The sequence below is a fragment of the Colletotrichum lupini genome, chromosome 8 (assembly GCF_023278565.1).
Source record: "Colletotrichum lupini chromosome 8, complete sequence".
Classification (NCBI taxonomy): Eukaryota; Fungi; Ascomycota; class Sordariomycetes; order Glomerellales; family Glomerellaceae; genus Colletotrichum; species Colletotrichum lupini.
The window spans coordinates 4,142,817-4,164,458 of NC_064681.1; the positions used below are offsets into that span (position 1 = coordinate 4,142,817).

Here is a 21,642-nt window from a genome sequence, read left to right on the forward strand (position 1 = left end):
CCTCGCCTTGTCAGCACAGACGTTGGTCTTGGATAGATACCGCCGCCGTGATTGGTCAATGGCTCTACAGAGCTGCAGATCTACCTTCACGTATGGTCCGAGGAACTTTTTACGCCCTACTAACTCAAAAGTCCTCTTGTTGGCTTCCCTTCAGCATTTAGGGCGCTCGACTCACCGCCAACGAGCGAGCTAAGCTTTCCATAATTTCCAGCTTCCCGTTATAGTTCTCGGCATACATGAGATTGAGTGGCGCCGCTCTTGGGACCATTGCCCCAGTTGCGCTTGAATACAATTACCCCTCAACTGGAGTCACTTCTCTGCCGAGCTTCAAATATCATTCCGTACGGATGTCAGCAGTCGTGACATCCTTGTAATATGCCGCTTGGTGAGGAGATGAGCTACAGCATCTCATTGATGCATCGGCCCACCGCCTCGGAAGATTGGGCAAGTATATAAGGGCCTAGACGACCCAGTTTGACCCATTACAGGAGGACTCTAGTTAAGTGTTCATCGTCATCAGCTGCGGAGCCTTGCTGTCACCATGCGCCTGACTTCTCTCCTCGCGGCCCTTGCCGCCTCCTCGGCCGCCGGCTCGTTTGTCGAGCCTCGTGACCCGAACAAGTTGTTCACGCTGGAAATTGCTCCAGGCCAGACAGTCACCGTCACAGAGGAGGAGAAATGGGAGATGATGGATGTAGGTGACCGCCGTTCTTCATTCCCGCGAGCGCAGCTAACACTTCTAGAAACGCGTCCACTTCTTCGACATCACAGAATGGTTAGATGTCCCCGCCGTCGCCTCCTCCGCAGACTTCAAGCTTCTCGCCGCACTTCCCTTCCCAACGCAGATGAATCAGACATGCCACGTCAACGCCCTGATTCCGAAGCTGAACAAGGACAACATGCGCGCGCATCTTGAGCGCTTCTCGTCCTTCCACAACCGATACTACCTCTCCAAGACGGGCGTTGAGTCTGCAGAGTGGCTGTATGGCCAGATCAGCGCCGTCTTGGATGTTGCGGGACACCCTACGGCCAATATCCGCTACGTGCGTCATACCGCATGGTCGCAGCCTAGTATTATTGTTACGATTCCCGGGCGCAACCAGCGGACTGTTGTCTTGGGTGGGCATCTTGATTCAGTCATTTCGGGAGATCGTGGCGCTGGCCGGGCGCCTGGTGCTGGTAAGTTCCAAACTCTCGATGCCAATGCTTCACGATCGATGGGGGAGAAGAGACTACTAATGCCACTGTACCAGATGACAACGGCTCCGGATCCGTGATGATTCTCGAGGTCCTTCGTGTCCTCCTCTCCGATCCGAAGATCGCGTCTGGTGATATCCTGAACACCCTAGAGTTCCACTGGTACGGCGCCGAAGAGGCCGGCCTTCTTGGAAGCCAGGATATCTTCAACCAGTACCGTGCCTCTAACCGCCAGGTCGTGTCAATGCTGCAGCAAGACATGGTTGGCTATGTCGGTCGCGATGGCGTCGAGAGATTCGGAGTGGTTACGGACTGGGTAGACCTCGACCAGGTTGCGTTCATGAAGCGCGTCATTGACACTGTGAGTCATTTCTTTTCCTTTTATACTTTTATAGCCTGTCTCTGTGATAAGAATCCAAAGATGTGCAAGCGCTGATCCACGTCTTCTTCAGTACACCGATATCCCTTACGAGGAGACCGTCTGCGGATATGCCTGCTCTGACCACGCGTCTGCCAACCGCAATGGCTATCCGTCGTCGTTCATTTTTGAGACACCTTTTGGCAACCATAACCCCTACATTCACAGTCCAAATGACACGATGGAGCATGTCTCGTTCGATCACGTCTTGCAGCACGCGAGGATGGCGACCGGATATGTGTATGAGCTGGCGTACTGGCCCTTTGCATAATGTTCAAGGTGGACAACCATCGAACGAATGCCTCGAAGGCGTCGGATCTTCTTAGGACATTGAGGCATGATGAAAATTTTGCCTTGGTGAAGACGCATGTAGGGTAGAGAAATCAATAATGATAAGTGCAATTTAGTCACAGACTCGATCAATTTGCAAGGGCAAACTTTCTGATGATGGGACTCGAAATCATGAAGTTTACCATTACAGTTTGTGACTGAGATGTTCGACCAAAACCAAAAGCCAAAAGAAATGAGCTATCTATGGCATTATGTAGGACCACCAATTTCGAACTCGCAACCTTTGCAGGACCCAATTATGCGTTAATACTTCCTCCACTAGATCATGTACACTTCAGACGCCACTCATGCCTTCCTCTCACAATTTTCGTCCTACGGCCTTGGCCAGGTATTAATTGAGTGGTAGGTGTATATTCGTGCGTGTTCAGTGTGACCAATGGTGCCTCAGCTCCCCTTCGTAATCTGCCTTGCTCAGCCACAAGGCATGAGTAGCTTTCTCTATTATGCAGCACTTTGGGTTCTCTGCCTTTCAGGTAGTATACGATGATTTCGGAAAAGTCGAGGTTGAGGCAGGAGGTCATCAGAATCATAATTTTGAGACTCAGTCAGAGTCAACTTGTCTTGTTCACTGATCTATTTAAGGACAAAGAAAGCATGCTAGCATCCTCCAGTGAATCCAATCCGAATCCCTCTATTTGGGGCAGCCAATACCCCAGCCGGTGGTAGTGGAGCAGCAGTCGGCATCCTGTGATATCAAGTATGAGTACTTATTCATGTAGAAGCGGGATATTTTGAGGAGAAAAGCCTACGCAAGTCTTGGTGATCGGGTTGCCTCCGAGCATGACATTCTCGCAGAAGCTGGCACTCTGCTCAGCGCAGTAAGCGGCGCTGGTGCCACGGGCAGTGCCGCCCTTGTTCTGGCTGGTGCAAGCCTTCTGGCCCTTGCCCCAGCAGCAGTTGTCTAGGACGGCTTCGCCGTTCAACCAGCTGTAGATGCGGCACTGTATTGGCTATTAGTAGCTGGGACAAGACATGGTTTCACTGAAGTGAAAGACTCACAGAGGCGGCGAGAGTGCCGGAGGTGTAGGCAAGGCCGATGAGAGCGATCTTGGAGAACTGCATGATGGAAGATTTGAAAAGGTTGAAAGTTGCGAAGTTGAAAACGAAGTAAGTGAGAGTAAGATTGTTGAGAGAGTGTGTTGATAGTGAGAGACTGTTAGTTGACTGTGTGAGTGTGGTGATGAGAATAGTTGGATTGTATGGGAATTTGTCACTTACTTTATACCAAGTGAAATGCCACAGTTGATGCTCGAAGGCGGCATCGCCGGCTCATGGAATGAGTATGTGTATGATTCGGTTCCGGATTCGAGAACAGACCATTCATGATGGTCTCTAAAAGAACGCTACAGACTCTTCGGAATAATCAAAGAAGCGCAAAATGCAATCAATACGGCGCGTCTCAAAGTAAGCCTACAAACTGCACTCGCAACTATAGCGCGGCCTCGGATTGTAGTTTTGGACCGCTGAGTGGTACCGCAGTCAGGCAAGGCACCTTCACAGCCCTACGAGGTGTTGTGGATACCGGGATTTGATGGGAATCTATCTCGGATCACCCGTAGGTGCACTAGACTGTAAGAGAATGCACTGCCTTCTGCGAACTTAGTTCAGTCTCATTGCGTTGGCAAAACTCCTTTAGATTATCCTGTCAAGAATTGAGTATTTGTGCGTCTATTCTGGAATCGGGATCACCGAGAATATGGCCGCGTCGGGTTCATAGGAGAATGAGGAAACCAATCTACGAGGCTTGGAGGATATAAGAAGCGTTGAAGTTCCTTCTCAATATCTTTTGTCTCTCATCATCCTCACACTCACACATCCAATTCACTACCAGTCTTCCACTCTTTTCTATATCAACTCTCATTTCAAGATCAGATTTCGATCATCAACCTTCATTCAAAATGCAGTTCTCAGTCTTCATCACCGCCATCCTCTCAGCTGTCGCTGTTCCTGCCGTTCTTGCCGCTGAGGTAAGCTTTCTAACTTTCCAACCATTCTCAGTCACAAAGCAACTGACAATGAAATAGTGCAAAGTCGGACGCAATTACCCCCAGACAGACTGCTGCTGGGGCAAGGGCCAGAAGTCTTGCATGAACCAGAACGGCGATTCAGCCTGGTGCGCGTCCAACTCGGCCAACTTCTGCTACAACGTCATGAAGCAGGGCACCAACACTCCCGTGTCCGCCACCTGTGTAAGTCACTGCAACTTTCCTAAGGTTGAGCTTGTTACTGATTGCTGAATAGGATGCCGACTGCTGCGACACTGTCACTGGCTGGGGTATTGGATGCCCCAAATAGACTCAATCAGGAGGGTTGAAGGGGAGAAATGGAATGATTCTTCTGTTTCAGAAAGCCCAGCTCGATAGAGAGAAGTTTGTTGATGTGTATCTTATATCACCGATTCCTGTCTGGCACCTGGAGCAGAGCAGACTCCGTTAGATATGAAGAATAGATTCATGTGTGCAATCCTTTACCCGAATTTCACTAAATTGTACGTCCTTTGTGAACAAAACATTTCTACGATGCGATTACGTCCCGTCATGATGTTCGTGAACAATCCTAAAGTACCTAACAGGTGTTGAGTTGGTTGTTTGCGACGAAAGGACTACAATTCCTGAAGCAAAGTAGTTAGTATTGATAGCTATCGCCAAACTAGACGGACTGACAGTTGAACTATTAAACTCCGAATACAAGCCAAGAGTCTTTCAACCTGTTTTATTAATTGTGCGTCCTTGGCCAATGCAACTGTCGTTGAGAAAAGTGCAACCTCGGTTGCGACTCCCGGTACCTCATTGGCCACCATAGAATGCCAAGTTTCGACGTGTTCATACCGAACTGATCGCCAATTGTGTGTTGCGACGTCAAATGTCATCACAACTTTTATCCATCTTAACTCCGTCATCTCGGTCAGCCGTCGCCGTGGGGGTTGTAGTCGGGGTCTTTCCTCCGAATCCCAACTACATGTGTGCAACGCTGCTCGCTTGCAGATGTTTCGCGTCTCCCGCGGATACCGCACTGAGATTACCCCGCATCGCCAATTCGAGATAGATGGAATGTGTGGTTGGTCGCCTAGTGTCAGATCCTAGCCAGGGGTCTTCTTGCGGATACTCCCGGATGGTGGCGGCCTCTCAGAGGAACCCTTGTGGTTCTTCGACTGTCATCAAGAAGACGATTGCATTGTCTCGACAATGGCCCAAGTCTCTGCCACGCGGACGACACGTTGTCTGCGACTAAGCTGTCAGCCTAGCTGCAGAAATTTAGCACAGCTTTTTGTGACCGTAGAGACATTGGTGAGCTGTGGTGAATCCCTTCTGTCCGACATGAGCCAATGAATAAGCAATTACATTGCACGATGGGCCATCTGCCGGGCTTGGCAATCTTAGTGTCGGGTAAAAGACCGAGAGGATGCAATTCCGAAGAAAGTTATGCCCCTCCAAGCATATAAGGAAATCTACCGAGAGCGGGGTGTTTGTTGTTTATGTGGTGTTGCCCAGGCCAACAGTCCTCGTCCACGTACTTACAAAACGCATCTGGCTAAACTTGGAGATTGAAAAGAGGCGTTGTCCTTCTCGGCTGGACTGGGTTGTTTCTTCTTCCAGAAATGATAAGATGGCCAAGAAATGGTGCAATTTCTACGCCCTGCATGAGACGGACCGTATCCGATTGAGTAGTTTGAGACAGCGGGGTCCTACCAGAGTGCCGCCATCACGAACCAGATCAAGCAGCGCTAGAGCACGAAATCCACTTTTAATACGAAAGAGGCATCGAGCTCCTCGAGCTGTCAGTGATAGTCTCGTTGGCGTGGGACGCATGTGATATGGAGAAATGTGCCGATTGGCCCGAGACCCCGCACCATTGCATGAAACTTTAGGTCTCATTGAATGGGACATTGTTAATCACAGCAATCTGGAAGGAGGATAAGAAATGATGATGTGGGTGGATCTCGTCGCGTTGCTGACAATGAGGGGCAAAGGGTCTTGTTGGTGCGCCTACGCAGATCAGACTCGGAGCTTCAGGTGTAGCTCAGGCAGAGCTGTTCAGGTCTTCAGGGTTCTGGGCCTTGGTCGTCTCGAATTGTATAAGTAGGAGAGCTCGCCGGCGGGGTTGAAGCTTGGGAGAGCAGCTCATCTTGTCGAAATCAAGTCTCGGCCTACGATTTGTAAACTCGATCTTCCAAGACCGTCTTCACTACCCAGAATTCCAGCTTCCGCTTCCCTATACACAGCTTCATAATGGGTATCTCCACTGAAGTCCCGCAGACCGTCGAGTGGTCCGGGAAGAGGGTCCCCGTCTACCCCATGGAGACTGTGGACTTTGGACGCGTCCTCTCCCAAGAGCCAGCCGAGCTTGAGAATATGCTCCGCATTTGCCAGCAACAGGGTTTCTTCTACCTGGACTTGAATGGCCTCGATGGCAGCAGATTCCTCGACGACCAGCAAAGGACTCTGGAGCTCATGCACCGCTACTTTGAGGCCCCTATCGAGGATAAGAACGAGCTCGGTCTCATCACCGCACATCTCGGGTAAGTGTCGGCCGCATCAATGAGACTGGAACACTCAGAAAATGCTCATGGCTTAATTCTAGATATGAGCCCGTCGGCTCACGAACGGGTGGTCTTCCCAACACCAGAGACGGATATGAGATGTTCAAGGTGAGCTTTTATCCTGAGACTCCCATGATGGTCGAACATGAGCTCCAGCTAACCTTCTCCATTCCAGGTCTCCCGTGATGAGATCCAAAGATCCGACCCCAAGTTCCCCAAGATCCTCCAGAACGATAAGGAGAAGGCAATTCTGAAGAACGCCATCTCCGGATCCAACCTGGTTACCAAGACCGTCCTCTCCGGTCTCTCCACCGCCATGGGCCTCGTCGGTGCCGCCCGTTACGAGAACGCCCACCGCAACGACCGCCCTTCTACCTCCACACTGGCAATGATGCACTACGTCCCCGCCGACCCCATCAAGGACACCCAAATCGGCCACCAGAAGCACACCGACATCAGTTCCCTCACCCTCCTCTTCGCCGAGGAGTGGGGGCTTCAGATCCGCCCCCCCGGCACCAAGGAGTTCGGCTTCGTCGCTCCCAAGAAGGGGTGCGCCATCATCAACGTTGGCGACTCCCTCCGCTTTGCCAGTGGCCACACCATGATGTCGTGCATCCACCGTGTCGTCCCGTACAACTCTGAGCAGCACCGCTACTCCATCGCTTACTTCCTCCGCGCCGAGAACGACACCATGTTCAAGGACAGCGAGGGCAGATACGTCACTGCTGGCCAGTGGCACGATGAGAAGTTCTACCTCTTCAAGGCCACCCCCGATATCCAGGCTCTTGCCCCCCCATCCATGTTGTACGGCGGCATGACTGCCGATGAGGAATGGACTCCGTACGCGCAGCCGACCGCTAAGGCGCACGCGCCTGAAGTGTCTGAGGAGCTTAAGCAAGCTCCGGCTGTGAAGGAGACTTTGGTTAAGGCCCATTAAGCGGCAGCACTAGTGTAGATAAATGAGACCAAATACATGTACCTACGTTAGCTTGACTTATCACTAAGTGGGGGATTCCCCTTGAGGGATTCACAGTTGAATGAAACGGTCTATGTGATGAAAATGACATTGTACCCTTCATCAAAACTGTGAACAGAAAAGCGCTCTTGTAGTACAACATAGATCCCGTATCCGATTCTTTGCCGCCTAGTTCGAGATGCCGGCATCTCTTCCCGAGATAGTCTGGCAAACACTCTCGTATTCATCATGCGGTATTTCTTTTTCCTCTGCTGTACCATCTAGGTGCACGGTGATCAGAGCGGGGTCTAAATCTAGATGGCGTCAGTGGCCAGAGTCAATCGAGGCATCCCGCCGGACGAGGAACGTATGACAGACGAAAACGGGCTAGGTACTGAGAATCCAGTAATGTGAAAGTCTATGCCTCGTCTTCAAACAGATCTCTACGGCTACATGAATGTACGCTCCAGTGGCTCCATGTTCTGACAGACCCATAAGCGCCACATCATTAACTGCGGAAACAGAGCTCTAGGAGGGAGTTTAGTTTTAGTTTGGGCTGCCCGGAACTAATTTAAGCGAGTTAAGCCCTGTCCTGGATCCTTGTTGCGATCATCAAAGCCCCCTGGGAGGCTGGGGACAAGGACGCCCTCACCCAAACAGACCTGGAGCCGTTATTGTTGTCCATTGTTACCAGTATGTGTCCTGTTGTCCGACTTCAAACCCACCCTATGGCTCTGTCGTCTTCCTCAGCCACCGACACCGACGACTCAAACAATGGCACCACTTACGGGCGCCGAAAAGATGGATGAGCTGCCGCCCTACAGCCCGCCAGCGGCGACAGCGGCTGAAAGTCGCCGTGTCCTCTCTTCGTCAGTGCGGCGGCGGCATCATCCGGCTCTCCCACTTTTACCCCGCAGGTCGCGAACATTGCGCGTTCTTGGTTTAGCATGCCTCGCGTTCATCGTCTACGCGCAATGGAGACAGATTTACCCCGTGGGCGGCGTCTCCGGGCCGGAATTTACGATTCATGGGCTCTCAACTCGCCAGCTGCGAGAGGATCTGTCGACTTGCGGAAAACTGCACAGTCGACCGATTGACCCGCCTGGTTACGGGAGGACACGGAACGCCCGCTACGTGGACGGCAAGAAACCCACAGTCATCAGGAACACAACAATCTGGGTCGGGGAGCCGGTTGAAGGGTCTGCCGACTATTCATGGATTTCTGCCGACGTGTTTATTGAGCACGGCCTTATCAAACAGGTCGCTGAGGGCATAGCGATAGCCTCCCTGCCCGGAGATGTTCTCGTCTACGATGCGGGTGGGCGGCCGCTCACCAGCGGCATCATCGACATGCACAGCCATGCTGCAGTGCACTCACTGCCAACACTACACGGCAATGAGGATGTCAGCGAGCTGTCGAAAGATATCACTCCCTATGTCCGATCCATTGACGGCATTCAGCCGACGGATCATCAACTCCAGGTCATCAAGTCTGGCGGCGTTACCACGTCGTTGATTCTTCCTGGATCAAGTAACAATATTGGCGGCGAAGCCTTTGTGATCAAGCACGCCGTCGGAGCTGCTGACGGACGCAATGAAACAAGCGTAATTGATATGCTAGCTGATCCGGATCATACCTGGCGGCATATGAAGATGGCATGTGGTGAGAATTCGAAGCAGGTCCACGGGAAGGCGGGTGAACGTGGCCCGTACAGCCGCCTCGGTGAAAGCTGGGAATTCCGTCAGGCTTTCGAGCATGCTGCCAAGTTGATCCGCAAGCAAGATGACTGGTGCCACGCCGCTGCTCAAGGTCTTGATAATGTCCAGACTTATCTCAGCCACGATCTAGAATGGGAGGCACTGATTGCTGTGCTCAGGGGCCAAGTCCATGTTCATGCTCATTGCTACACCATTAATGATCTCGAAGCTTTCGTGGATCACACGAATGAGTTCAAGTTTCCCATCCGCGCATTTCATCATGCCCACCAGACGTATCTCGTGCCCGAGGTAAGTATTCGCAAAGCCCTTGATGGTATCTCCCATTGCTGCGTCTTTTACTCACTCGTCATTCCCAAGATTCTCAAACGGGCATGGGGAAATAATCCACCAGCATCCGCCCTCTTCGCTGACAACATGTGGTACAAAGCCGAAGCTGCTATGGGCTCAGAATACGCGGGAAAACATCTCTATGATGCTGGACTGACGCCCATCTACGTGAGCGATAATCCGGTGCTCAATGCACAGCACGTCGTGTTTGAAGCTGCGAAAGCGTACAAGTATGGTCTGCCTTACCACGCTGCACTGGCATCCGTCACCACTGCCCCAGCTGAGAGGCTGGGAATGGAGCATCGCCTCGGTAAAGTCAAGCCTGGCTTCGATGCCGATATCGTCGTCTGGGATAGTGACCCATTGAGCGTTGGGGCTACGCCAGTCCAGGTCTGGATTGACGGTACTGCTCAGTATGACGAACCAATTAGACTTAACAAGACCTATGAGGGTACCATAGTCCCCGATGAGAATCTCAGCGAGGTTGTCGTAAAGCCTCAGATCATGCAGGGCGACGTTGTCTTGACAGGAATTTCAAAAGTACTACACTCCGTAACAGTGAGTGGCTTAGCAGCCGATGGGAAAACCTACAACGTAGCCGTCTCTAACGGCAAGATTACTTGTATTGGAGGCTGCGAAGCCGAGCTCAAAGTTGCGTCTAGCCATGAAGGTACTCTAATTCACCTAAAGAGCGGCCATCTTACTCCGTCCTTCATCGCCTTTGGCTCAACGATCGGTCTGAACGCCATAGACTCGGAGCGAAATACCGACAACGGTGCAGACGGGGGAAAGTTCAGTCGCGGTGTTGACGGGCTCGCCCTCGATACGGATAAACTGCAAGTTGCCCACCGCTATGGTGTCACCCGAGCCATCTCGGCCCCCAAATTCACGGCTCTCGGCACGCATCACGGCACAAGCACTGGGTTTCTCACCGGGGCTGGGACTACTCTCGACCGTGGTGCCGTGTTTGCTCGCGACGCTGCTGTGCACTATACTCTCGATCTTTCCGCGAAAAGCGGGGTTAATGGAATTTCATCCATCTCAGGAGGTGTTGGCGAGCTGCGACGGAAGCTTCTCACGGCAGTCTCATCGCTCGCTGCGAATGACACTATCCTTGTGGAAGACCGATACACGGAGGTCGCGTTTCTCCGAGAAGTTGTCGAAGGGCAGATGGCACTCGTCGTTACTGTGCATAGCGCAGACACCATCGCTGCCTTGTTAGACGTCAAAAGCAGTGTTGAGGAGGTTCTTTCAGAGCTCGTAGACAGCCCGAACACGCTTCGTTTCGTCGTATACGGTGGCGCCGAAGCTCACCTGGTTGCCGACGCCTTATCTGCAGCCAAAGTGGGAGTTGTTTTGGCACCAATGCAGTCTTTTGCGGTTTCTTGGGATCAGCGACGAGCGCTTACGGGCGCGCCTTTGACAAACGGCACAAGTGTAGATGTCTTGGTTCAGGCTGGAGTTGATGTGGCTATTGGCTTGGAGGAGGACTGGATCGTGCGAGACCTTGGCTTGCTCGCGGGCGCGGCGTTCAAAAATGGCGAAGGGCGGCTGAGTGAGAAAAGTGCATTGGACTTGGTCGGAAGGAATGTGTACAGGATCCTCGGTCTGGAGGATGAACTTGAGGATGAGCACTTTGTGATACACGAAGGGAGTCCGCTTGAGATTGAATCTAGGGTGCGGGCTGTTGGTGACAGAGGACCGGGCCTATTAGTTTTCATCTAGGAAGGGGGCACTATCGGGCAGAACACAGAAGAATTGACTAGACATAGAGTTCGACAAGAGACGCGATTGAATGGAAGTATCCGCGACCTGTATAGGTACTCTCTTGGAATCGGTCTAAGGGGTCTTTCTAATTCGTAAAATGGGCAACGTTGTCGACCACAAGACTCTGTATCCCAGGGCCACGTACATCTTCCAACGGCGCAACGAAGGCCATTTGGCTCCAGCTGAAAAGTGTGTTACGACCCCCATACACAAACACTTCGAAACGCCCTGCGAACTGTCCATTGATCCAGGCCATGCTTCCATGGAGCACGTCTGTGACGATGGTGACGTTCGCAGGGAGCTTCGATATCGTAACTGCCTCGTGTGTCGAAGTAGATACGTTCGACCAAATCCGGCCTGGGTGCCCAGGGTCAAGCTGCATAGCATCTCGTTCGCTCACGGACCGAAGAGGATAAGGCCATCCGTCCGCAGTGAATGAGAGGCTGCCACCTTCATCTAATGCGAGAGCGGTATCAGGACCGGACAGTGTGAAAGGTCCAGTGACAGCCAGCGTCAGGGTATAGTTCATGCCCTTACTTCCATGGCCAAGGTGTACTGCCTCAGACTCATTGGTAGAACGAGACCATGAGACTAATGGCCCTTTGCATGTAGGCTTGGACTTCGTCACTATACGCTCAAGATTCTGCCCCGGTGCGAGAGGCGTGAAGAAGTCAATGCTAGGCGCAACCCCTTCGTCTACGAGCTGTGCGCCACGGCTGCCACTCCACGCGCGTGCTCCGACCAGCGCTATGCCTCGGCGCATGGCATAGTACGCCTCCAGCTGGGTAGAGGCATCCGGGCCGTTGTCGTTCCAAGCCGCAAGAATGGCACCTCTGTTTGCCGGTGAACTATCTGATAACTGCATGGTCTTGTTGAACGGGTTAAAATCCGCCGGTGTCCACTGCCACTTAGGCTCGTTGGCGAAGTTGAGCACTCGAGTTTCGTTGTAAAATTGGGGGTAGCGAGCAGGCAGAATTGGCATGTGGTCGTTCTTAAGAGACATGTATGCCCACCAGTCCTCGGAGTTGATTATGTCGTAGTCATTGTTTGATAGCAGAACCGGGTCCGATTCGCCGTACTGCCAGTGCTGAATTACTACGTCTTTGGAGATAGTCTTGTTTTCGGATGGCTCGTTTGTTCCCCAGATCCGAATTCTCTTACCGACAGTGGAGTTGATGAAAGAAGACATCTCGTTCACAAAGCCAATGTAGTCGTCAGCCAGCGTCGCATCGTATTCGTCTGCGCCAACATGAACTTCCTTCGTCTCGAACCAGGGAAGAAACTCCGACCAAATACGCTTGACAGTTGGGATGGTATCCGGATGAGACAAGTTGAGCAAGTCGCGCTTCGTCAATGAGAGCTCGGGCTTCCACTTGGTGAGGTAGAGGCAATGACCTGGTGCTTCGATCTCCGGGATAACAGTTACACCTCTTGACGCGCAATGACTCTGAAGATCGGCAAAGTCTTCTCGGGACAAGGTCTCGTTCTCCCGACCGTGAAGGATCGGCAACAAATTCTCATCTTCCGGCCGCAGCGAGAAGTGGGAGTAGACATCTTGCCATGACGCGTTCTGCCCGCGGTTGAGCGGGTAGTTGTCGCTGAGGTGATAGTGAAACTCGCTCATCTTGAAGAAGGAAGCGAAGCTGCACAGCTCCTTGAGGAAAGCGGGCGCGTACCACTTGCGTCCGGCATCGAGCATAAAGCCTCGCGTGGCATAGGCCGGCGCGTCAACCGATCGCCCTGTGGGCAGAGTCCCGTTCCCTACCAGCAGGAGCTGGAGCAAGGTTCTTGTCCCCCACCACATCCCCCGCGCGCCGGTGCCGCCAATGAAGGCGCCAGACGGGGAGATGACGAGCTCATAACCTTCCGACGTAGGATTGCCATTTTCGTAGGTGAGCGACGAGGTGTTGCTGGTGAAAGAGCCGAGAAGAATGCCGCTGGCGTTGGCGGGGCTGGGGAGACGATCGACGCGCTGTAATGTCCAGTTGACGCCTGTAAGCTCGCTAATGTCTTGTTGGAAGAGCTTCGCAAAGTCGTGGCCGCTTGGTGGAATTAGAGTCAAGCCATCTGTATCGGCTTTGGAGGCTAAACTTTCCTCGATGTAGATGGTCTTTGGGCTTTTATTGACGTGCCACACAGTGCCTGGAGAGGATTCCGAAGTTCGGAGGGTGGGAGGGAGAAGTTGGAGACCCCCTGCTAACACTGAAGTGCAGAAGAATGCCGGGATGAGCTGCAAGAGCGCCATGACTTGAACTTGTTTCGGCGCAAGTTGATGATATAGCCTGCCCTCTTCGAACACTTCCAATACACCTCCATTACATTACCATTAGGATGATTGCCCATTTATCCAGGAAAGCTATATATGTCTTGGTCCGTATCTCGGCTTCAGTGTTATCACCCCTCACTTCATCTAACTTTCAGAGATAGATCAGCAGAGCTGCCCCGCAAATTAACAGTCTGATGTAACAACGCATGCTGTGCCATGGTAACGTAACCGAAATCTCAACCGGGGGTTGGTTGCCCTCCGTCCCTTGCTTCATACCCGCAGTGAGCAACAAGCCACGGATTGCCCACTGGCCGAGTTCTGCCAAATCGATGGTGATTGCGCCTAATATCAATGCATCCGATGAGCGTCGGGGAACGCCTGGTCTTAGATGAAGTTAAGACCACGGATGTGTCTAGATAAAACGAGATAGATTATTCAATTGATTTCAAAGCGCTAGATAGTAAGATCGCGTCCCACCAGGGATGATCACGGCACGAGTACCTCCAAGATCACTGGAAGTGGTTGGAATGAGATCAAGCCTAAATCCGGATGATATAAAAGTTCAGTACAATTTACGGTAACATATTGGGCGACAAAAGCGTGTATTTTAGTACTCAGTGCAACGCTGGCAACTGGAAGTTGTCTTTGCGGCATGCTAGTTGCGTTCAATATCTGGAAAGCCGAATTAGCATTCATGGACTTGGATGGGAGAAAGGCACTGGAGACTTACGAAAAGTTCTCCTTGTAGAACCAGACCTCACTGGCACCACCTCCGCCTTGCAGAATGCGTTTCTGGGCTTCGGCCGCAACTTGAGACAAGTCGAAGACCAATGATGCCGGACCACAGGCTATTAAGCCAACGCTCCCTGATTGCTCAATGGCTCGCCTGGAAATTGCGGATACATCTGGTCGTCCGTTGAAGGTGCGTAGACTGACCAGCCCATAAGGTGATTGCCATTCAGTGTCGGAAGGCTTCCCGGGTGTTTCAATCACCTCCTTGTCTGCATCATATGCCGGAGATTCTGGATTTGACGAGGTCGACTTGTTTTGCACTGAGGTCCCGGTCTCATGGAAAGAAATTGAAATACATGGCGCCTTTGTGTTCTCGGCATGGGGACGTCGAGCAATAATGTCGTCCAATGCTCTGCAGTACCATTCCCGGAACTCCAGATCACGGGTTGCCACAATAACTTCCATCTCTGTGTTTGCGGTCCCTCTATATTGTCGTTGTAAAATGTGCTCGATCATTGGTAAAGAGAATCCTGCCCCTGCACCCCCGGCAACAACGAGCGTTCGGTCGAAGCCAGCGAACCATCGATCCGTAACGCCACCGTACGGACCGTCGAGCAGCACTCTAACAGGTGCCTCCGGAACTTTCCGAGCAATCGCAGCAAGCCTAGCAGTTATCCCTCCTCTCGGTTGGATATAGAAGACCATTTCGTTTCGCTGGCCGTGTCGTGGGATCGAGCAGATCGTAAACGGGTGGGCAGTCAGTGAGTGCATGCCGCTAGTGAGGAACCTCAGATACACGTGCTGTCCCGGTGTCCAGCGGGCATTGGTTTCAATGACGACCTTCAGACAATGAGGTGTGACCAGTGATACTCGGGCGTAATCGACACCGTGCTCCATGAAGGTTTTGAATTGTGAGTAGAAGAAGCATAGAGCGTACAACACAGCTGTGACGATGAAGTAGTCCCATGAGGTGAGACGGAAGTCGCAGTGGATGAAGAAGAAAATGAAGAAGACAGCGGCTGCAAAGAGGTGAGTTGCCTTGAACAGCTCGTAATATCGGTCCCTGGCAAAGCAAGTTGACTGTCAGTAATGTCTTCATGTCTGCATCCAGAAACCGGGGGGACAACGATGAACATGTTAACATACCGGACCCAACGAATAGACATGAAGGTCAACCATGCTTGAGCTAGGATAGCAATGACGCCTGTAACCCACATACCTCCATCATTCCACTGCTTGACTATGTCGCCTTTCCAGATGTGAAATACGATAAAAGGAAACGTATGGACCAGCGCAAGTACAAACATAGCCCATGCCACCCAGTTATGCCAGATATTGAGTTTCTCGTGGGATATACCGGTCAGGGCTGAAATCGGGTTTGCCTTAGCGCCTAGAATGCTACGGAGACAGGGTTAGAAAAGCCAAGAATAAGATCTTTGGGGACTTCTCGAGTTACTCACAAAAGAAATGGCATACATGCCAATGCCATGTAACCGGCACGAGTGGCAATTGGCGGCGAGTTTCCAAAGCTCAGTTGTTTGGTGTTAGCCCAGTAGTATGGCTGAGGACCGAGGGTCATTGCTAGAAGATTGTCAGTCTTCGATCTCACAGGGCCTCACGCGAGGAGGTAGTAGTACCTAAGAAGAACACAGCACCTACAGCGCCGAGGAGATATGTGCCCAGGGCCTGTGTGTTCCAGGAACCAAGCCGCCAACTCTTGTAGGATAAGAGACGGCCTGATGACAAAGTCCTTAGCCATAATGTGTTTCTTCTCCACGATGTCGGGGCGTATGTCGAGGCAAAGCTGGCAATAGCCGCAAACAATATAACCGTTACGAAGAAAGCAACAGTAGGTAGTCCGTATCGATGATCAGCCTCGTACCAAAACACCCAGTAACCCGTCTTGAAAGCACATTGCTCAGGTGTCATAGAGCAAGTTCCAGCATCGCGGCTGGAGTGTAACATGACCGGTTGGCTCAGCCAGGGAAGAGACATTATGGCGTTAGGCTTCGATTAACCAAGTAGGATTCTGGGAGTGAAATTCTGCTCAAAGACGAGTGCGAGGAAGGGTTTACGATAGAAATGTCATAAGCATCGTGCTTGGCAAAACGCTGACAATCACTTCGCTTGTGGATCAGTTGACGCTGAAGTAGATTTTGCGTCATTTGGCATATACGCCAGTAGAGGATTACTAATTGGCCATCGCAGACAATCCTGCCGTGATATTGAGGACTATCAGGGTATCAAACCGGTTGCCACGTACATTTGAGCGCGTTTTTTCGATTCGCGAAGTCGGGAATCCTGCGCTGCAACTCCCAGGGTTTTGAGCACATTTGAGCTCGTTAACTCTCCCTATCCGGAATATAAGCACCACCCATGCCACACTGCGGTTCTAATGTCACACTAGACGACCAACAGATGCGTCGGCAACTTGACCTAGGGGTTGCAATTGGCTAAGCTTTGTGATTTGGCAGATTTCCACGTGGAGAATGGAGTCAACTTGCGCGTTTCGGGACCCTCTTTTCCCACCTTGTTTCCGACGACACGGACGTCAGATGCCGTGCCACCCGGGATGGAGGGAGAAACTTGCTCATAGTAACGCTCGTGCCGATCTTCCACTTCACGGTATCATCTACCTTGAGTGGATGAGAGGAAGAGTCTCCTAAACTTTGATAAATCATATGATGCCGCCATAGATATCAATGATGGGACCAGATTTGTCTATCAACGACTAAGCACTAAGTACAATACACCCCACTACATCGACTCTGCGAAATTCCATCGACAAGAATCGACTGTATCAATTTACAGCCGGATTGAAAGCTCAATCATTCCAGAGCAAATATCCACCGATTAGAGTATCACTCCATAGCCGACCGGAATGGATATGAACATGGCAACCAGCACAGCCATGGCGATGGCAACATCGACTAGTGCTGCCTCCGGCGACATGTCGAGTATGTCGATGTCAATGTCTGAAATGGCTATGACATTCTTCGAAGCCTTCCAAACACCGCTCTACTCGGACGCATGGACACCGACAAGTCCCGGTCAATATGCGGGCACCTGCATCTTTCTTATCGTGCTGGGCTCGATCTTACGCCTCCTACTCGCTCTTAAGCCCGTACTCGAAGACCGATTCTGGAGAAACTACCCCGTCTACGAATCGGACAAGCAAGCCTTGACAAGTCACCATGCAGAGAGTGTTGAGCCAGGACAGGCCGGCTCGGTGATCCGAAAAGATATTGTGGGACGGTGGAAAGGGTGGCGGGCTGGTGCTGCTGCTGCAAGGGCAACTTACGAGGTCATTGTGGGAGGGATCGGATATCTCCTGTGAGCCACACCTTCGCACTTGCATGATGTCAATCTGGCTGACAATTTTTATAGGATGCTTGCGGTCATGACGATGAATGTTGGCTACTTTCTCTCCGTGCTCAGTGGTGTTTGGCTCGGAACATTTCTGCTCGGCGGACTTGCTGGCGGTAGTCCGGCAATCCACTGCTAGAACAAATGACAGCGATGGAGTTATACCAAGTCGAAGCTTGGTCATTAAAAATTAGCAAATCGATTAATTATGATAAAGGAAGGTTCTAGCATCACGTCTTGACGCCAGTATCGTCACACCCAATCCCCTTCTTCGTGATATGGAATATTGTGTCTTGGGCCAGGATCTCTTCCCAAACTGACCGTAGCTGGAGCCTGATATGGTGGTGTCTCTTGATCGAGGTCACCGCTATCATCATGCGGTGGAAGCCAGTTCGCCCCGGTATACACAGTGTCTTCGACGCTCTCCACCGAGTCAACGCCCATACGCCGGCCATGTTTTCCGGTCAGAGCGCCGTAAAAGTATCTCCGCCCCAATTCCCCAACTTTCTTCATTCTATCCATCGAAGACAGCTGCGATAGACCTTCAAAGTCATCCAACATTTGGCTTTCGTTGATGTAATACATTGCGCCGGCAATGCTCCGGGGATCGACTGGCATCTCGGGCCACTTGATGAATAAACTTGCCCCCACAGCCACGATCATCAGCGCCAAGATCGTCAGACTGATAATTGAGCAGATTTTGTGGGAATTGAGCGTCTGAGTTAGGTTGTACGGTACATTGGCCAACAGCATCGGAAGAAATTCGGCTGTTATGGACATGAAAGCTGCCAGCATCAGCGCTATGTCGCCATTGATAATCGCGGCGTAAATGCCGTAAAATCCATTCGTGGGGCGTGTAAAAAGGATGGATGATTCTGGTCGTTGCGAACGCCGGCCCAAGTGATAATACGGACTGACAATAGCAATACCTGCAATCTGTAAGTCGACCTACCCCCTTTTGGCCACCCCCCCCTTTTGGCCACCCCATTTCTCTATCCTAGCTACCGCATTAAAACCCTACCTACGATTTTTAAACTACTATAATAATTATAAAAATCGTCTAAATGTAATTCTTTTTTATATACTTATTTATTAATATATAATAGTCTCGTATACCGAAAATAAAGTTATTCGGGCTCTTAAGGCTATTAGAAGAGGTCTCTTAGTTAATCGGGCCTTGATTAAGTTCGGAGTTCTAAAGTTAACTCTTTATAACTATAAGAGAGGTTACTAAACGAGGGTAATAGTATTTATAAACCTCTAAAGGCTTCTTTTATAATAAGAAGACTAGCTAACTTAGTAAGTTCGTATTTAATATAATTTAAGTATTATACTAACTTATAAATAGCTTATAGAATTCGCTAAGCGAGTTCTAAGATCCTAGGGGAATATAAATCCTCTTAGGAAGAGATAGATAGACGCTTTTTTAAAGAGGAACTTATTAATTAAGGTCTAGAGAAGTCGTATTATTAATTCAAGGCGTCTAAATAGGGCTATTATTAATATAATTAAGTTATAATTTAGATTACTTAATATACTAGAGATTAGTAATATTAAATAGGCTAATAAGTATAATATAAATAAGACTAGTATCCTAGAAAGTAAGGGATTTAATAGCCTGGTTTTAAGTAAAGTAAAGACTATAGTAATACGAAAAAAAGAGCTTAGTTCGCGTACTTAGGTATTTATAATTAAGTATATTTCTATTAATAGTCAAGCTATTAAGCTACTAGTTATATATAAGGGAAAGTTAGTATAATAGTAGTGGTTTCTATTTAAACTTAACCCTTATACTAGTTAGGAGTTTATAATAATAAATAATAGCTAGACGACCGATAAGACTACCCTTAAGTAGTTAAAAATAGTGTTCTTATTATAAACTAAGACCCCCCCCCTTAGGGGGCTTAGTATACTTAATAAGCCTCGACTATTAGTTCTAGATAGCTATAAGAATTATACGACGATAGAATTTATATAAGAATGCTATAAAAATAACGTCTACTTACTATTTTTATTATTATATACTTCTTATATCTTCTAGCCGTTAGATATAGCTATTTTTAGACCTATAAAGTCTAAGTATAAGAAGGAGCTTAGTAAAGAGGATATAGTAAATAATTCTATTATTATTAGAAAGCGGTACTTCTTAAGCTACTATTAAAAAGCTCGTTTAGTTAGTCTAACGTCGTTAAATATACGAAGTAGGTAAAAAGTAACTAGACTATATTCCCCTAATATAGCTAGACTACTTACTAATCTAATAGTCCTACCTAACCTAGTTATACTAACTAAAAAGACTATAAATATTAAGTAAGTAACTAGTAATACTAGAAAAGCTATTAACTAGGTATTAGCGGCGTCTATTATTAACTAGTTAATACCTAGGAAGGCTAACGAGCTCTGCGATTAGTTAAAGTTATTTATAGAGCTTAGTCTAGATTATAATACTTAACGACTACTATTTAAAAAGGTAAAAAAGGTATTTAGCGAGCAGGCCTACTATTTAGTAGCATCTTAGCACTATATTCGAGTTCTAAAAGCTAAAGTTAACTAATTAAGGCTATAAAAAAAGAAAAGTATACTAATAGACCTAAATACTAAGTTCGCGAATATTTAGGATATATAGAGAGCTTAGGAGGATTTTAGTAACCGTTTAGTTAGTCTTAGTCGACTCGTAGGGGTCGAATTACCTAGGGAGAATAATAACTATATTATTATAATAATAAAAGATAGTTAATTAATTAAGTATAGTTAGTAGTGATGTTTTAATACTATGTTTTGATAGGGTAGCTAAAAGGGGGGGGTGGCTAAAAGGGGGTGGGTCGACTTACTAGTTTGGATGATCGTCGATAGCTATATACTAGAAGACGGACTAGAGTCTAAAGACGATAGGTCCTGTGCTAAACTGCTTAGACTTAAGGACTTCTTACTAATAGAACTAGACTCTTGCCGTGAATCTAGGTAATGGCGCGGCTTAATAACTACTGTGCTATTTGAATTTGGTATTATTAGTATCCTTATTATAGGGTAGTTAGTTCGAACCGTAGTTAACGAAGAGATTAATTGAACTATATAAATATTTACGTAAGTATAAAAAGGAGGTTCTAACCGTAGGTTAGGCTAGCTACGATAATTATAAATAGGGCCCTTAATTGGCCCCTGCGCAGTCGGCTATATGCCGCGGTCGAATTAGACTTTTAATCCGATACTAACTTTTTCTTTTTTTTATTAATTTAACTACTGCGGTTAGAGGTATAATTTAACCTCGGGCCCGTTTATTAAGTCGTCTCTTTTTTCCTTTTTTTTTTTGTTTTTTTTATATAACTTATCCCTCTATTCGTATAATAACTTTTCCGCTACTTACGAATTGCTCTAATCCCTTATTTAGTACTACTTTTATAAAAGCGTTTGCGAGGTTATTTTTATTATTAATCTAACGGATCTTAAGTATTTTGCGCTTTTTATACGATTACCTAAGGGCTATGATATTAATTATAAGCCTCTTTTTTTTTTTTATTCTTAATTTAACGAGGTATTCGTATAGTAAGTAGGAATTAGTATAGATAACTATTAGAATGGGTAGAAGGCTAATTCGATCGGTGATTTTCTTTAGCTTTATTAAAATTATGTAGGAGAGGTTAATACTATTAACTATGCCGTAGACCTCTAACGCTAGTATACTTCTCGTTACTTACTTATTTTTAGTTAACGAGTAGTAGATTATATTGCCGTATATAGTGAATTTGCTTTTACTTATACTCTCGTTAGTTAGGATAATAATATACCCTAATTACGAAGTGAGGTCGTTATTATTTATAAATAACTTATTAATAAAGACGTAGAGCTTACTAATTATAAGGTCGATTAAGTAGTAGACAAGACCTCAATTGAGATTCGTTTATTACTATTTAAGCCGCTTATTAAGTACCTTAACGTCTCGTTCGGTTAGATCTATAGCCTGCGCTACCCTAGTATAGTTAAAAGTTACCTCGGGCTAATAAATA

At 48.7% G+C, this 21,642-nt stretch overlaps 11 protein-coding genes across 11 annotated transcripts; 5 read left to right on the forward strand and 6 right to left on the reverse strand.

The window, feature by feature from the left end:
* Positions 1-541: 541 nt before the first annotated feature.
* CLUP02_15709 (peptidase family M28) lies at positions 542-1,886 on the forward strand (the record flags this gene model as incomplete). The annotated part of the gene is made up of 4 exons (XM_049294633.1): positions 542-694; positions 744-1,179; positions 1,254-1,558; positions 1,650-1,886. The coding sequence occupies 4 exons, from the start codon at positions 542-544 to the stop codon at positions 1,884-1,886; spliced, it is 1,131 nt and encodes a 376-aa protein (XP_049151780.1).
* A 711-nt stretch (positions 1,887-2,597) lies between these two features.
* CLUP02_15710 (uncharacterized protein) lies at positions 2,598-3,028 on the reverse strand (the record flags this gene model as incomplete). The annotated part of the gene is made up of 3 exons (XM_049294634.1): positions 2,598-2,651; positions 2,716-2,907; positions 2,966-3,028. 3 exons carry the CDS (start codon positions 3,026-3,028, stop codon positions 2,598-2,600), a joined length of 309 nt encoding a protein of 102 aa, XP_049151781.1.
* An 836-nt stretch (positions 3,029-3,864) lies between these two features.
* On the forward strand, positions 3,865-4,261 carry CLUP02_15711 (uncharacterized protein; the record flags this gene model as incomplete). Its single annotated transcript, XM_049294635.1, has 3 exons — positions 3,865-3,933; positions 3,991-4,155; positions 4,208-4,261. 3 exons carry the CDS (start codon positions 3,865-3,867, stop codon positions 4,259-4,261), a joined length of 288 nt encoding a protein of 95 aa, XP_049151782.1.
* Positions 4,262-4,531: 270 nt separating this feature from the next.
* CLUP02_15712 (uncharacterized protein) lies at positions 4,532-4,865 on the reverse strand (the record flags this gene model as incomplete). The annotated part of the gene is made up of 2 exons (XM_049294636.1): positions 4,532-4,577; positions 4,630-4,865. 2 exons carry the CDS (start codon positions 4,863-4,865, stop codon positions 4,532-4,534), a joined length of 282 nt encoding a protein of 93 aa, XP_049151783.1.
* Positions 4,866-4,870: 5 nt separating this feature from the next.
* On the reverse strand, positions 4,871-5,251 carry CLUP02_15713 (uncharacterized protein; the record flags this gene model as incomplete). Its single annotated transcript, XM_049294637.1, has 4 exons — positions 4,871-4,920; positions 4,980-5,088; positions 5,151-5,187; positions 5,241-5,251. 4 exons carry the CDS (start codon positions 5,249-5,251, stop codon positions 4,871-4,873), a joined length of 207 nt encoding a protein of 68 aa, XP_049151784.1.
* Positions 5,252-6,195: 944 nt separating this feature from the next.
* On the forward strand, positions 6,196-7,443 carry CLUP02_15714 (2OG-Fe(II)oxygenase; the record flags this gene model as incomplete). The annotated part of the gene is made up of 3 exons (XM_049294638.1): positions 6,196-6,485; positions 6,548-6,614; positions 6,682-7,443. 3 exons carry the CDS (start codon positions 6,196-6,198, stop codon positions 7,441-7,443), a joined length of 1,119 nt encoding a protein of 372 aa, XP_049151785.1.
* A 207-nt stretch (positions 7,444-7,650) lies between these two features.
* Positions 7,651-8,146, reverse strand: CLUP02_15715 (uncharacterized protein; the record flags this gene model as incomplete). Its single annotated transcript, XM_049294639.1, has 3 exons — positions 7,651-7,775; positions 7,857-7,989; positions 8,114-8,146. The coding sequence occupies 3 exons, from the start codon at positions 8,144-8,146 to the stop codon at positions 7,651-7,653; spliced, it is 291 nt and encodes a 96-aa protein (XP_049151786.1).
* An 89-nt stretch (positions 8,147-8,235) lies between these two features.
* On the forward strand, positions 8,236-11,232 carry CLUP02_15716 (amidohydrolase; the record flags this gene model as incomplete). Its single annotated transcript, XM_049294640.1, has 1 exon — positions 8,236-11,232. The coding sequence occupies one exon, from the start codon at positions 8,236-8,238 to the stop codon at positions 11,230-11,232; it is 2,997 nt and encodes a 998-aa protein (XP_049151787.1).
* Positions 11,233-11,359: 127 nt separating this feature from the next.
* Positions 11,360-16,031, reverse strand: CLUP02_15717 (glycosyl hydrolase family 20; the record flags this gene model as incomplete). The annotated part of the gene is made up of 7 exons (XM_049294641.1): positions 11,360-13,584; positions 14,018-14,079; positions 14,271-14,756; positions 15,069-15,335; positions 15,419-15,670; positions 15,733-15,886; positions 15,932-16,031. 7 exons carry the CDS (start codon positions 16,029-16,031, stop codon positions 11,360-11,362), a joined length of 3,546 nt encoding a protein of 1,181 aa, XP_049151788.1.
* Positions 16,032-17,153: 1,122 nt separating this feature from the next.
* CLUP02_15718 (ctr copper transporter) lies at positions 17,154-17,777 on the forward strand (the record flags this gene model as incomplete). Its single annotated transcript, XM_049294642.1, has 2 exons — positions 17,154-17,605; positions 17,660-17,777. 2 exons carry the CDS (start codon positions 17,154-17,156, stop codon positions 17,775-17,777), a joined length of 570 nt encoding a protein of 189 aa, XP_049151789.1.
* A 113-nt stretch (positions 17,778-17,890) lies between these two features.
* CLUP02_15719 (uncharacterized protein) lies at positions 17,891-18,577 on the reverse strand (the record flags this gene model as incomplete). The annotated part of the gene is made up of 1 exon (XM_049294643.1): positions 17,891-18,577. A coding segment is annotated over one exon (687 nt), but the record flags the coding sequence as incomplete, so codon positions are not given.
* Positions 18,578-21,642: the final 3,065 nt, after the last annotated feature.